The following is a 15,316-nucleotide window of genomic DNA, read 5'->3' as shown; positions in this document are numbered from 1 at the left end:
TTTTAAATTTTTTTTAGTTTGGAATTAAATGTATTATAATTTAACTTAACTAATTACTTAGTATGTTAGTTTATGAATAATCTTTATTTTTTTTTTTTTCAAAGGACAAAGAATATTTTTGAAAAGAATATTGTTTAAATCCATAATATGAATTTGTGTCAAACTTGTGACTTCTTTTTAAAAATTGAAAGAAAATATTTCTTTTTATTATAATTGCATATTATACACATATATATATATATATATATATATATATATGTATGTATGTATATATATATAAAATTTTCCTTACCTCGATTCTCACATGTACCTATGTATGTATAGAAATGTTGAATGAAAAAAGATTTGTTTTGAATTTTGCTAATAATGTATAAAACAAGTATATTAATGACAGTCATTCAATAATTAGAAACTGCAATTGGACATAAAGCCAAAATATTACGATTAAAATTGATTTCGTTTGCTGTAATTAATTCAAATTAATTTGATTTGCATGTTATTCAAAACTTTTAAATAATTGTCATATGTAAATCATCATTTCTTTTAGTTTGTAATGCGTTAGTTTCAAAAAGTTCCACTATCTTATTTTTCGGTGACAATGTGACAATAGTTCTTATAATTTTCAATGTCATTTTTGCTTCGTATGTAATAAATATAACTGTCGATCAGTGAGGGTAATAACATGTATGTTTAAGATTAAAAAATGGTAAAATGTGTTCAACAGCTAATACAAATAAAGATGGTTCTCTATATTTCTTCTTAGTTAATGAACTGTAGTCTAAATCAATTCTTAGCCTCCTGAAAAAGTCTGTAATTATGCGAACTTTATTTTCCTCTTCATTACAATTGCAATTTTTATAGGAAAAAATGATAAAGCATCTTACTGAATCTCCACGGAAGATCAAATTTGAGTTTAAGCTTATTTCTATTTTTCACGGAATGATGCTATAATTTGTATCCTTAATTATAAAAGATCAAATTTCATGATTCAAGGATTCTCAGGACATTCAGGACATTTCTCTCTTTCAAACTTTAAATATTTATTATTAATAAAATTATATTACATAAATAATTATCATAAATTTTTACGATTAACATTATAATATGAGAAATATTTTAAATGAAGAATAGAACTTATATTCAGTAAACAAAATGTTAGTAGTACATGCTATTAGTTTGTCAGCAGAAATTGATCTGTCATTTCATAATCATTTAAACGGTTACGAAATAACAGCTAGTTTCTGCTCAGTTTCTGTAATCTATCATTATATTTCTATTAATAGATTTCATTATTTTCGCGGACAAAGTGTAAATTATAGTGAATAGTTTGCAAAGCTTTTTTTTTTATAAATTGTTGTGAGTGTTCGAAATAATTGTGATTTTCTATTATTATTAAAAGTCGATAGAATAAAAATTACAAATATATTTCTCGAAATAATTGTGGGCTCATCCATATTTTGGACAGATCCATATTTTTTTTATTACGTCTAAAAATGCAGAAAAATTATATCATAATTATAATGTTTATAATCGGCAATATCATCTTCAATAAATTATATATAACCGTTTTTCTTAAAGAATTTAAAATAAAAAATTAAAACTGCATTTTACTAATTGATTAAGATAAGAAATATGTCATATTTTTATCTATTAAATTTTTTATAATCAAATATGCATAATTCGATCCTATAAAAATATTATAGCAAGCGGAAGATAAGCAAAGAAATATTATTTCTTCGCTTATCCTCCGCTTGCTATAATATTCGAGATGAAAAACCAGGAAAATCAAGAGATCGCTGTATTGCAGTCGAGTGTAGATCATGTAGAACTTGTGCAGTATCTTACCAAAGTAAGATAAAAGTATCTAAACATATATAATCTATGGTTAAAGCCAGTTAAAGCATGAACTAGTATGAGTATGCTTAGTGTTTAGTGACGTTTAGCAAATCAAGAATGTTAGAAATTCTTAACATTACATGAATGGAGCTTCAATTTTTCAAGACTTTTTTTCGAAGAGAAATGGATTTATGACATAACAACTAGATGTTATGTGAAAAATGATAAAAATTCATCTCACCTATAAGATGGCTGCTTGGATCAACATAACTTCAAAGTATATGCGTTAAAATATTATTAACATATAAACTATGATAGTTAATAACAACATAAAAGACTGCCAATAAAACAAACTTACAAGCGCCAAAAATGATCTTATTTTTGTTATTTTCATGCTATGCTTTATATTAGCTTTATATTAGCTGAATATAGCACATTACCTTAGTGTAACAACTTTTTAATTTTTTTGTTATTAATCTTATCAGTAATATGCAAATTTATCTGTATTATTGTTTTAACAGACTGGAGCAGGGTTTGAAGATAGTGGCTCGAGTGGATAATAGCAAATTCCGGCTTCTTGTTAACCGCATATGCCAGACCTTACAGTCGAGCATTGACACGAAGGTATTCAATGAAGAGGAAGAGGAAAAGCTGTTAGTTTCCTTAGATCTGACGAAAGATGAATTAACTCTTTTGCTGGATACTATTACATCTATCTACACGCAGGCTGCATGTAGCGTTGTCAAACCATCTGTTATGGAAGCAATTATAAAAGATAATTTTAAATTAGACGAAGAAAAAATGTCAATCTTTACAAATGCTTGGATGACTTATGGAAAGGGCATTGTAGAGAATCTAAGGCAACAGTCTATTTTTCCTATTCAGGTATTTCAATATAGATAAAAAAAGATATTTGACAAATTATACAATTAGTGCGCATTGATCATGGGGCGATTGAGAGAGGAATACATATATTTCTATATCGACTAAAAAATAATATCCTTTTTATATGATGAATAATATCCTTTTTAATATTTATTGTTTGTCACGATAAATATCACTACAAACCTTTGTGTTTGAAATAAGATGTTCATAGAAACTACCTAGAAAGTAGGAAAGTCTAAGTTTGAATTTTGGCTGGAGAGATATTTTTCATCTATAAATAATTTCCTTGTAATTTTATTAAATACTCATTTAATATCAATAATATTAAAATGTAATCAATTTAATGTGAAATTAATTTTTAATTTCTTTGATACAAGAATATTTCAAGACTATCGCCCATGATTCAAAAACAAAAAAATAAAATGTTTAATATTCATAACAAATTAATATTACACATATTCAATGACTAAAAATATCAATCTTTTTTTTATTCTGTATTATATATATCTCTTGTAATTTATATTTATTAAACTACATTCCTCTTTTATTTGACAAGGTGAAAGATATCAACTGGTGCTTAAATGTGCAATCATCATCCTCTGCAATTTCCAAAGATGCACGACCTGTAGCATTGCTCCAACTAGATCTGATTGGTGATAAGACATCTACATTAACAATGGAGTTTGACAAGAAGCAATTAACAGAACTTTATTATAATTTAGAAAAAATCCAAATTCAGCTAGATGCTCTTAAATAACATGATTAATGTAGTTATTTATATACTATACTTGTATACTATAAGTAATCAATAGTGTAATTTATTATGTAAAAATATATTTTGCAACATGCTTTTTTACATGTTTATCAGATTATCACAAGTGCGTGCTACTGTTATTTTATTTTTGTAGTTATTTTCTAACATATTGTATATTTTTTAATAAATTGCAGTGAAAATAATTTTATTTGCATACATATACAGACGTCTGCTTTTTAAAAACAAATTTAATATGATCTTTGTCGCAATGAAGATAAATCTTTGGTAAATTAATTCTGTGATAATGAAACACCAAAATATAGCTTCTAGATAAATATATATTTTTATTTTCTCGACAAATTTATGAAAATATAATCACATCTTTATATATAAAATATAATCGTACCTTTATGAAATGAATTTAAAATAATTATTACTGTTATGTTTCAATTAAGTCTCAATTTCATAACTCATTTCTTATCAGGTCACTTTATAATTTAATATAATAATATTCCAATTTGTTTTAGTTCTATAAATTTTTAATTTTCATTTTTACTATTATATTTTTGTTACAAAAACTTTATTTATCTTGTTCATTAAAAAAAATTAAGATTTAATACTTGATTGATTTTACTACTTTTCAGATTTTACTGCTTGTCGATATCAAAATATTGAGATCAATCTAAGATGCCTATGAACATTAATGTAATTAAATTTTAATGTAATTAATTATCAATTGCAATTACATCATTATATATAAATGAATTTGATAGTAATAAAAAATATACATTGAGAAATCATTGTCGACTTGTACACGTTTTTGTGGTATTTTTTATGGCTACCAATACTATTGTTTATGATGAAAACGATCGTAAACTGCCATGTTTCGCTGCAACACATGCACGATGAGACAAAGAGAATGTCTGTGCTGGTGTTCTGTCGCAATCCTACGCCATTCGCTGGCATTACTTCTATAGGAAGAGGTCGATTATGTCTACACTTTACAGTTATGATCGCGCCTTTTCTCTTTGAAGATAACATCAAACGTTATAAAATTAATAAAATTCTTTCATCTATTTATATTTATACTAATAAATTTGCGTAATGTTTTATCAACATATGAATTGTTAAAGAATATTATTGCAGCCACTTGTGATATTTTTTTATAACAGACATATTGACACAAATTCAAAAAGGATATATTATAATGATTCTTTTCCTTTTAAAGAAAAATTTTACAAAAATGTATTTAATCAATAAATATTAATTGATAATCTTACGCGCTATTTTATCAATTTAAAACATGTGACCATCAGTTGTGAGCCATTCACAATACAAAGGTTCCATTTGACGCTACAATGTTAAGTGATAATTTTTCTTATTTAACATTGATCAACAATAAAAATGAAATACTTCTGAGAACACTGTGAGCATCATATAATAAGGTACAATATGTATTGAGATGATTATTTAACATCATGGAAAAAGGATAATAATTAGACGCGATAGAAAAGAGCTAAAGTATTGACTTAAATTTACATTACATTTACAGAATTTTTTAAGAAAGCATATATACATCTGTTTTTATGTAATTATTTCTTATATGTTAGAAATATACAATAATGTTAAAATTGTAAGAATATATCCTTATTTTAATTATACATATATAATACTTGTAAAATTATATATTTACACAAATTTATGAAAGTTGCTAATGTAGTTCTATACATATTATATATACGAAATATTGACTTTTGTTCATTCTTCAAGTATTTGTAACTTTTATAAAACGTAGTCTTTTTGCTTCTCTAATTTAAATGTTGATAATTAATATATTATAGTACACCATTCTCGAAGGTTTTAGATGGTATTCCGTGAGCTTTCTCCACACGCGGACTTCTATTAGGCAGGACGCTCTCAAGGCTCGAACTGTGACTGTTGTCTTCAACAAATTGAAAATTGATTTTTCCTTGATTCTCAGTATATTTCTCTCTGCATGATCTCGCGCTTCGTTTCCTTTTTTCAGGAGGTAAAGTTTCCAAGATTTCAGGTGTCTTATGGATAAAGATTCGCGCCTTACACACCACCAACACCACTACTATTATCATCAGAAACAAGACCACGGCCGTTAGAGTCCCCACAATCCATCCTAGTTTTTCATCTGCACGCGATACAAAACATATCAAAAATTATCTCTTGTATTACGAGAAGGATGTACAAGATATAATAAAAATGGAAAACTAATAAACTAATAAAATGAAAAATGAATAATGAGATTTCTAACGAAATATGTGCATGAAAGCAAAGACCTGCTAAAGTGTTCAACAAAATAAGTGTCGCGTTTCCTATCTCGACATCGGCATTATCATTGTTGATCGTAAATCGGCAGGTCCATTGTCCTAGATCAGTGTGATCCGGTTTGAAAATTAACTTGCATACACCTGTAGTGTAATCCATTTGCAAACTGTGCCTGCATTACGGCATAAGAAAAGTGCGTTACAATGGATGCATAATAAGAAAGACAATATAATATGTATTAGGTACTGCGGAAAGTTCGTGTCGTTTTTTCAAGATTCATTTTAAGATTTTCATATATTATAGGGGAAAAAAAAGACACGAAACTTTCCACGGTGTGTAATATATTACAAAAGATGTTACCTCGTTTTTTTTGCAAGCTGCCTGCTGGAGTTTTGATATACGTGAACATTTGGAGCGTGAATCCAGTGGCATTTGGCCTCCGATGACACAGTTCCGACTCTACACGCAAGAGTGACCATTTTGTGAGGTGCGGCCCAAACTGCGATAGTGACGGGCTCTAAAAAAACGATCGATATTTCTTGAATTGATCTTTTTTTTAATCCTTACAGCCTCAAGGATTTATCAAAATCCACAGTTCATCAAAAATATTTATCAAAAAAGTACATCAAATTACATATTGTTAAATTTAATGTTATATCTTGCTTAGCATTATATAGTAAACTCTCGAATATTTTAAGTGCCAAAAATATTAAAATATTTATGATTACATTTTTTTTATTGAACAAGTTTTTCTCTAAGACTTTCGAGTTTTTAAAAATCGCTTTTTTGTTAAAGCGGCAAATTTAATGTGGATTTTTCTTGAGACCATCAGAAAAGCAGTTTTTGAAGTTTCCCACTCACCAAAAATCGCTAAATCTCCGGTGCAGATTATCCATTTTGATCACCAACCACCATACGTTTGTGCATCGATGACTGTCGTGGCTTGATAGATGTTTAAATCGTTAGATCGTGCAACGCTGATTTCGCGTGCATTGATGACATTAGAAAAATCCCAAAAGAAATATTTCAAGCGCTATACTTATCAGACAATATTCAAATATTTTAATGCAAGACGTAATGTCACAAGTAAACTGTGAAGTAGAAATTTTATAATATTAAAAATATTATATAATTTTCTATATTAAAACGTCAAGTTATTATAAGGATGGTTTATATAAAATATTAGATATATTTATAGCTAATATCTCATATACTTATGTGTGTATAGTTTTGTATTATTACCGCGTTGCTTGAAATCGATAGACTTTACTAAATGTAATAATAATATAACTTCTTCGTAAATGTCATATTTCTCTAAAAAATTAGCGCCTGCAATATTTTTCCGTGGATATATTTGATTAATTATTGCTATTTGTGTTGTGCATTAAAATTGTGGCAGCCGCCTTAAACTCGAAAAGAGTTTCTCCTTCAGGTTCAGTTGTAATGTAGTTAGTAACGGGATGATGGAAATGAGAAGGTTGCTGTGACATTTTCACATTACTATTTATTTAGACGAGAAAGAAAAAAAAACAGTTTACAGCAACTCAGAGACTCAAAACGCGCTCAAAGACGCGCAAATACCTCGCGGTGCTTAACGATACTTAATGGCACATGAAGATTCATACACTTTGCGAGTGAATCGCTGCTCAAATTTGATCGCGTGCATATTTTGTCATCGTAATTATTTGTAAAGCACAGCATTAACGTAAAATATAATATCTGCATTCGTGACTGAACAGATAATTAAATTGCCTCTGTAATTATGTCAGTTTAAATTAAATTTGTTTGAAACTCCTCAAAGTAAAATTTACGGTTCAAGAAATATTTAATTAGTTAGAAACCTAAAACGACATGATGATGCCTTTGCACTATTGATCAACGAGCTGAGCGAATGTTACTCGTCGCCAACATGAATTTTCTGAACGCTAAAACCTTAACGCTAAAAATTGCCTACTTAGTATTAAATGCACTAGCGGCTAATCATAAGTCATAATCATGAATTGTATATAACGGATATATATCAAAATCGACCACAAGTTAAATAGTAAACATGATGAAAGATAAAAGCACGATATTAACTTAAGGATGATGACTTTTTATAATAAATAATGTGAAATGTGGGACGGGAGACGCAGTTAGTAATGCTTGTGTTTATCTATCGTCGTTTAATACTCTAATTTAGATAATTTTTTATTAATTTGTAACTTATTTATTGATTCTACTATATTTTTATATATACAAAATATATGTATTTCATAAAGAGCACATTGAGTTCTAAATCATCATTCAATTATTTGAAAATAGACTAAGAAAGTAATATAAGCAATTGCAACATTATTGGAAAATATTATCAAATTATCTAATTAATTTTAATTAAAGTTAGACGAAAAATTAGTTATTTGATCTTTTTTCTGTAATCTGTATAAATTCGTAGACAACATAATGCAAGATACGATGTGAGAAACTTTTTGTATAAAATATTTTTTCTTGTATATAATATTTTTAATTTATATACATATATCGAAAATTTAAAATAATTGATTTCGCGCTTTATTTAACTAAAATGTTTGTTAACTAAATGCAAAATCTCATTTAAACGCAGTCTCGCCGTTAAAAATATAAATAGGAAATTGTGAATGGCATTGCTAATAATAAATATTTTTAACGAAGAAAATAATTCCATGATCAAGAACGAATGTAAAAAATAAGAAATATAATAAACTTTTCATTTTTAATTTATTCTTTAATAGCTATTTGCAATATAGCTACTTCAACATTTTTTTTATTATATCTACTAGTAAACAATAATATCAATTAATGCCAATAGTAAATAATAATGTCAATCACTGCCAAACACAAGGTGAACGTGTGTAAATAAATATATTTACAAATACTTGATGCTTCCTTCTCTTTATTATATTTCTTTTGAGATGTTTTTATATACTTATATCACGGTTTGATCACGACTTTCACATGAGTGTGCGATTCGTTTTTCGTTACTACAATTTGCCTAGACGTTTGTAAATTAGAATTATTCTTATAAAAAAAATTTGTACATTTTATTTTTAATTTTTAAATATTTTCTCCATTAATTTGGAAATTCAATAAACAAGCGCTTGGACACAATACATATCTTATACAAAAATATTTTATACAATCTTGTCGCAGATTATTTTCTCTTAAAGTTGCGTTTTATATGACGACTAATCAGTATTGAACCGTTTCTGTATTTTCTTTTGCTATATTGAAAAGTATCCGTTTATAATTTGTTATATTATAAAATAAAATCTATTTAACACGCATTCACCTTGTGTTTGATTTTGATTGACATTATTGTTTACTAATTTATGTCTGTAATCCTTTTCTTTTTAACTTATATTAGGTGTAGTAAAAAGAAATCCATTATTTTTTCTATTCCATTCATGCAAAAATAAATGGATTTCTTTTTACTTACACCTAATATATGTGTTATATTATAATATATGTTATACTGCATGTAATTTATTTAATCTTGTTTCTTTATTATAAATAAAAGCAGAAATATTTTTTTATTATATCATTATTATTTTTTATTTTAAACAGAAAAATTCTTGAAACGAAATTTCAATTTTATTTAATAACAAATTTATATGTGTCTAATTTTAAAGTTAAAATGTTTTTTAACACATATAGCCATATAAATTTATGTGCATGCGAAAGAATAATTTGGCGATAATAATAGCGTGGATGAATTACCATGGAAAAAAATCGCAATTAATTACAACTTGTATGTGAAGCCTTCTTAATTTCTAGGGATAACAAGAAAAGCCGATAAGATTGTTAATTTGTGGTTTACCAGGTGGCACACAACGAACCGATAAATTTCATGGTTTATCAGAGAATCTCGAATGATGAACGATAATGAGCACTACCATCTTTGATAATACAAATGATCTAATACTAGTAAATGCAAATGCACGACAACATAATTAAATTAAAAATGGATACACATGCCGCGATAAAGCAAAAAATGACGTAATGCGTAATCGAATGATAATTTCGTGATCTTTATATGCATGATATTAAAAAGATGTACTTGTCACTATAAATGTAATTGAAAAACGCGTTTATATACTTTTCACGTTCTGTTCTACAGGGTTTTGCATGATTTAATCTTATTTTAAGATTAAATCGCATAAATTACATACATATTTTTTGTATATATGGATACTAAATGAATATCTTTATAACTTCAATAAAAATGCATTATTTTTCAACAAATTTCTTTTTTCAGAAAGACGAAATGTCGAATAAAAAATCAGATAGCCAATAATTGAATTCTTAGATCCAATTACCAGCTACATTTAGTTTATTTTCTACTATAAAATCTCAATAAAATTTTTAAAAAATACGACTTTTTTCACCGAATTCTAAAACACAAAGAAAAAATTCACAAGAATTCTCAAAAGAAATTTCTGAGAATGCCAGCGATTTTTCGGCAAGTTTAACAAATTTATATGCCTAAGATAAAAAAAATACAAGTATATAATTAAAAAATTTTAATGTAAAATTCTTTTCTGAATTGCACAGAAAGATTTTGCTGAGAAGTATCTAAGAATTTAGCTAGATACAGATCTGAAAATAATATTCTTGGACCGTCAAAATAATTGGTGATTCAAAATAATCCTGTGTCCTTGCAAAGACACCTTCCTAACTGAAGACGTGTTCCTAACTGAATTCTGAGACGATTTTTCCTTTATAAAAGGAGGAATCTCTTTAAGGATCGATTTCGGCATTCTCCAGATTTTGTTCAAATAAAAATCTATTTCTTGAGATCAATTATATTCAATTAAAGTGATTTTAGTTTAAATGGAGCAATGGTGTTGCCATAGGAGTCTCCATAAGGCCAGTTTTCGGTCTATTTCATTTTAAATAATCGGAAACGTTTTATTATTGTAAGAATTCAAATCAAAATCAGATGATTTTAGCTTAAACAGTATTTGACATCTGTTATCTTGTAACACAGCAATAAAAAGTGCTGCACACTTCAAACCGATTTTTTAGGCGACGCTTATTGTCTCCTATATATGTCTATAAAATACACCGAAAAGATTGAAATCATAAGAGTATATAAAGCTGATTAATTACAAAATAACAGGTATTAAATACGTTCGTTTAAGCTAAAATCACCTGATTTCGATAATTTTTACAATAATAAAACGTTTCCAATTATTTAAAATGAAATTGAAATAGGTCGAAAACTGGCCTTGTAGAGACTCCTATGACAATATCATCGTTCCATTTAAGCTATAAAATCACTTTAATTGAATATAATTGACCTCAAGAAATAGATTTTTATTTGTTTGAAATCTGGAGAATGCCGAAATCGGCTCTTATGGAGATTCTTTCTTTTTGTAAAAGAAAAAGCGCTTCAGAATTCAATTAGGAACATGTCTTTGCAAGGACACGGAGTTACTCTGAATCATCCTGTATAGGACGCTCTAATTAAAATATTAGAAATTTTTGCAGCATATAGTGAAGAAAGTCACTTTCAGAAAATTATTTTCGGATTTATATCTAATTAAATTTTTTTAAATACTTCAGTAAAATCTTTCTGTGCAGGCGATACTCGATAATTAATAATTTATTATCCATCAAAACTAGCAGTTCTAAACTTTATCACGCTATTATATTCAAACAACACTGTAACGTTCAAAATACGTTTAATAAACATTATAAAAATCGTATACATAATAAACATATAAACTGAAAATAAACATTTAAAGTTTGATACGTTTTTTAATAAAGTTTATAAGACGTTTATAACATTTATTAAGCATTTTTTACTAGTTTAGAATATGGTTCTTATACGAGACATTTTGACGTTTTAATAAACGTTATATTTAATAACGTCTTATGTTAATAACGTCTAATTCACGTTTTTATACAGCATAAAAAACATTTCGACTAAACGTTTTTTAAACAAATATTGTCTGCTTGGGTATTCTACTTAATCAGATATAATACTGCCTGAAACAGAGCGCGAAAATTACTATTTTAGACATACTAAAGGATTTTTCCTTTTAACGATCGTTAGATGTCGAATCAGATGATAAAACTTAATCGACGAAGCGGCGTGAAATCGTTTTCGTATAGTCATCTTTTATGATATACAATAAAATCGATCGCGATTGTTTCTTTAGCACACACGTGGACAGCGAACAGCCTGGCAACACTCGCGCTTCATCTATACCGAAAAAACAATTCTACTAAAATATTAAAAAATTTAAGTAAATACGGATTTGAAAATAATTTTGATGGACTATCAAAATGATTATGTAACTCAAGCGTAATGAGCAATGCTGCAAAAAATTTGAATACTCTAGCAATTATGATGAAATTTTTTATTAACAAAATATTATATTACTTTTTTCAGTAATGAGTAATATTTCCAATTCGTATTACAAGTAATGTTTGACTTTTCTAACTCTAATGTTATCATTACCGTTATGAAAAATTCATAACGTCATTATCAAATTGTTATTGTAACAAAGTAAAAGACAACAAAGTAAAATATGATAAAAAGTAATGGTATGTAACGCGTACTTCTATTTCTTGCTTTTAGGTAAAATAATCTTGAAAAATATACAATCTATTTTATTTTTTGTTAATAAATATTTGCTAATTAATGTTTATTTTAAAAAACAAGATTTTAAAAGATACCTCTCCTGCACGAATACTTTTCGCACTCACTGTAATCATTTTGACAGTCCAACAAAATTATTTTCTAATATAATAAGTAGCTAAATTTTTAGATACTTCAGCAAAATCTCTTTCTTTCCGTGGGTAATCTAGTAAAGTAAAACTTCATCAGACATGTAGATCTATCACCTTCCACCCATAATAATTTTCAAGACATTTGAGGTTCCACAATCAATTGGATTTGCTTTCTCGTAACGTCGTTATCGAACGTGGATCCTCGTCACTTGGAGGACAACAGATGTGGGACGATGAGTTATACACAGTTTATCTTTCAGTTGAACGACTAGGTAGCCGTAATGAGGCCAATGAGGACTGAGTTATCGTCACGAACCAACTTCGCAAATATTTAAACTAACTTTCCTTACTGCAACGAGACGTATCAAATTGTTTAAAAAGTAAAAGAATCAAAAACTTATTTGGTAAAATTAAGTCTCTCATTTTTATATAATCTCTGTTGTTAATATTGAGTATAAAGATTGTAATAATTCTGTAAAGAAAATTGCACAATCAATTTTTTAAGAGAAACTGCTAATTCTTTGACAACTTATTAATTTCGTTAATAATGTTTTCTGATTGTCCGCTATGACATGAGATCCAAATTATGCTCGTGTCGAAGAAGCTTTATTTACCGCATTTATTTAAATTGCAAAGACGTGCGTCTTAGAATCCATGGCCTATACACTTATACACATATACCGTGGTACGTGCAGTTCTCATACTCATACAGCTCGTCTGGATGCTTTCACGATCGCGGTTTATTGCGACAGTCGTCACGACAAGGCCATGGATTTTCATCGTAAATAATAAATTCAAAGGACGTATATAATATATACATCCTACGATTTTATTTTCACAGAGACGCGACTGTAGCCAGGCTTGGAACAAAAGTCTTGAGTATATTTCATGAAAATGACAATTACAGATTTGATATAAAAAACGAAAGAACGATTTTGCTAAAATATCTAAAAATTTAGATAGATCCAAAAATAATTTTATCGGACTATCAAAGTAATTACGTAGGAAACTCAAACACGATGAGTAATACAGCAAAAAGTTTTGAAATTCTAGCAAAAACTTTCTTTCTGTGAATAATGATTTGAAAGTTAAGGAGGAAATAAAAAATTTCCACGTCGTTTGATATCAATAATGTCTATTAAATTATTATCTGTGCTATTTTTGATACAGTTCCCATTACGTGATATATAGTTGCCCGTCAATTTGAGTTTCATGAAATATACATATGACCGGTGCAACCGAAGATGCAAGTTCTTCCACACGCGAGACATCCTTTTCTACGTGACGGATCGCTTATATGGTCCTTATGTGCGCTTCTTGCACGCAAGATCCTTCTCACGCAAGGCACTCTGAGAAAATTTATTGTATCCTAATGCGACGCCTTGGATATAATACATATTCAATGAATAAAGCCGTCCCCGATGAACTTTATGTACTCGTGTAAAATGTTATCGATTCAGTCCGTTTCTGTCATTGATTAAAAGTCCATGAAATGAAAGTAATCGCAAGAATCAAAATCTCTTTTAGTTGATGATGAATCAAGGTCTCCGCAAATGCAAGAATGGAATGCGATTACATTTTTTAGAACTATTGACTGTAAATTAAAAAGTAGAATCTAAATACTAAAGATGCGTGGAATGCGAGAACATTTATTATAATAATCGAATACTGTAAATTAAGAAGAAGGATCTAAATACTATGAAAAACAAAAAGACAAGCTGCGTATACACTTCAAAGATTCAACTAAAAAGATCGATTTGAAAAGGAAATAGGCAAACGCTGAATTAATAATAACACAGTACTCTTAAGTCCTCTATATTCTCTGAGTATTTAGATCATTTGTAATTTACAATATTCCATGGCGATTTACGACGCATAATTTAGCCTAGACCGAGCGCACCGGAATCGCGCGACGATCGATTAATGGTGCTTTCTTCACTGTAGCGATGAAGAAATGACACTAAACCAACCATCTTATTGTTAATTCTCGATGATACCTGGCTCGAGAAGGCTCAGCTTCGCGGGTGGCGCATCCGTATAGTTCTGCTGGCCGTGTATCCTAGCACCGCAGGTCCATAGACCTTCCTGCTCGGCGAGAGCATGGCTCAGCCGGACGCTGCAATCGCGAGCCTCGTTTCCGGCTGCTGGGAACTGCTTCACCACCACGGTGGTGTTAGAATTGACTGGGTTGAGTGACCACCGGCACTGCTCCACTGCCGAGGACGTCACGCAGCGCAGCAGAACGCTGCCTCCGGAAGAAATTTGGATATCCTGCGACAGCTCTGAGAACTTTACTTCCTCTGGAAAGAGATGTTAGCGACACGTTAGAATCAGAATTAGAATGTAAAAAATTAAAATGAAAATTAATCCACTGTGATAAATCAGAACGAATTTCCAAAAAGGTAAGGACAGATTCGATTTGATGGTCTGTTCATTTTTCAGTTAATCAATGCATAAAATAGATTAAAAAATTGAATAATAACATGAAACTTTTTTCTTTGTTTATTTATAGATAAAACTGTTAGATATCAAAGGAATAATGATAATCCAATTCCTTAAATAACAATTTGTTATTTTTAACTTTTATATGTCGAATATAAATGTCAAGGTATAAATCAATCCACTTCTGTGGTTAGTTTCGATGTAAACATATATATATATATATATATATATATATATATATATATATATATATATATATAATATAATATATATATATATTATTATTATTTATTATTATTATTATTATTATATATATATAGTAGTAGTAGTAATTAATTAATTTAA

General features: G+C 28.4%; 2 protein-coding genes across 2 annotated transcripts in view; one reads left to right on the top strand and one right to left on the bottom strand.

Annotated features, from left to right (window-relative positions):
* Nucleotides 1–2,084: 2,084 nt before the first annotated feature.
* Nucleotides 2,085–3,678, top strand: LOC105620880 (COMM domain-containing protein 10). The gene is made up of 3 exons (XM_012202357.1): nt 2,085–2,113; nt 2,358–2,721; nt 3,278–3,678. The coding sequence occupies exons 1-3, from the start codon at nt 2,085–2,087 to the stop codon at nt 3,476–3,478; spliced, it is 594 nt and encodes a 197-aa protein (XP_012057747.1). The 3' UTR covers nt 3,479–3,678.
* Nucleotides 3,679–5,310: 1,632 nt separating this feature from the next.
* The window catches only part of LOC105620879, a 29,107-nt gene continuing 19,101 nt past the window's right edge, over nt 5,311–15,316 (bottom strand). Inside the window, exons 7-10 of the mRNA XM_012202355.1 lie at nt 14,527–14,829; nt 6,134–6,290; nt 5,785–5,945; nt 5,311–5,636 (exon numbers count right to left, since the gene is read on the bottom strand). Coding sequence (XP_012057745.1) covers nt 5,311–5,636; nt 5,785–5,945; nt 6,134–6,290; nt 14,527–14,829 — 947 coding nt within the window. The remainder of the gene's footprint in view (nt 5,637–5,784; nt 5,946–6,133; nt 6,291–14,526; nt 14,830–15,316) is intronic.

Source organism: Atta cephalotes (genome assembly GCF_000143395.1).
Source record: "Atta cephalotes unplaced genomic scaffold scaffold00030, whole genome shotgun sequence".
Classification (NCBI taxonomy): domain Eukaryota; kingdom Metazoa; phylum Arthropoda; class Insecta; order Hymenoptera; family Formicidae; genus Atta; species Atta cephalotes.
The sequence above is the reverse complement of the archived record's forward strand: the minus strand, read 5'-3'. Positions and strand labels throughout refer to the sequence as shown.

Coding starts and splice junctions, on each gene's coding strand:
- LOC105620880 (XM_012202357.1), top strand. CDS start 2,085: ATGGCTGCTTGGATCAACATAACTTCAAA. Junction 2,114..2,357: donor TGGATCAACATAACTTCAAA/GTATATGCGTTA, acceptor TTGTTTTAACAG/ACTGGAGCAGGGTTTGAAGA. Junction 2,722..3,277: donor AGTCTATTTTTCCTATTCAG/GTATTTCAATAT, acceptor TTATTTGACAAG/GTGAAAGATATCAACTGGTG.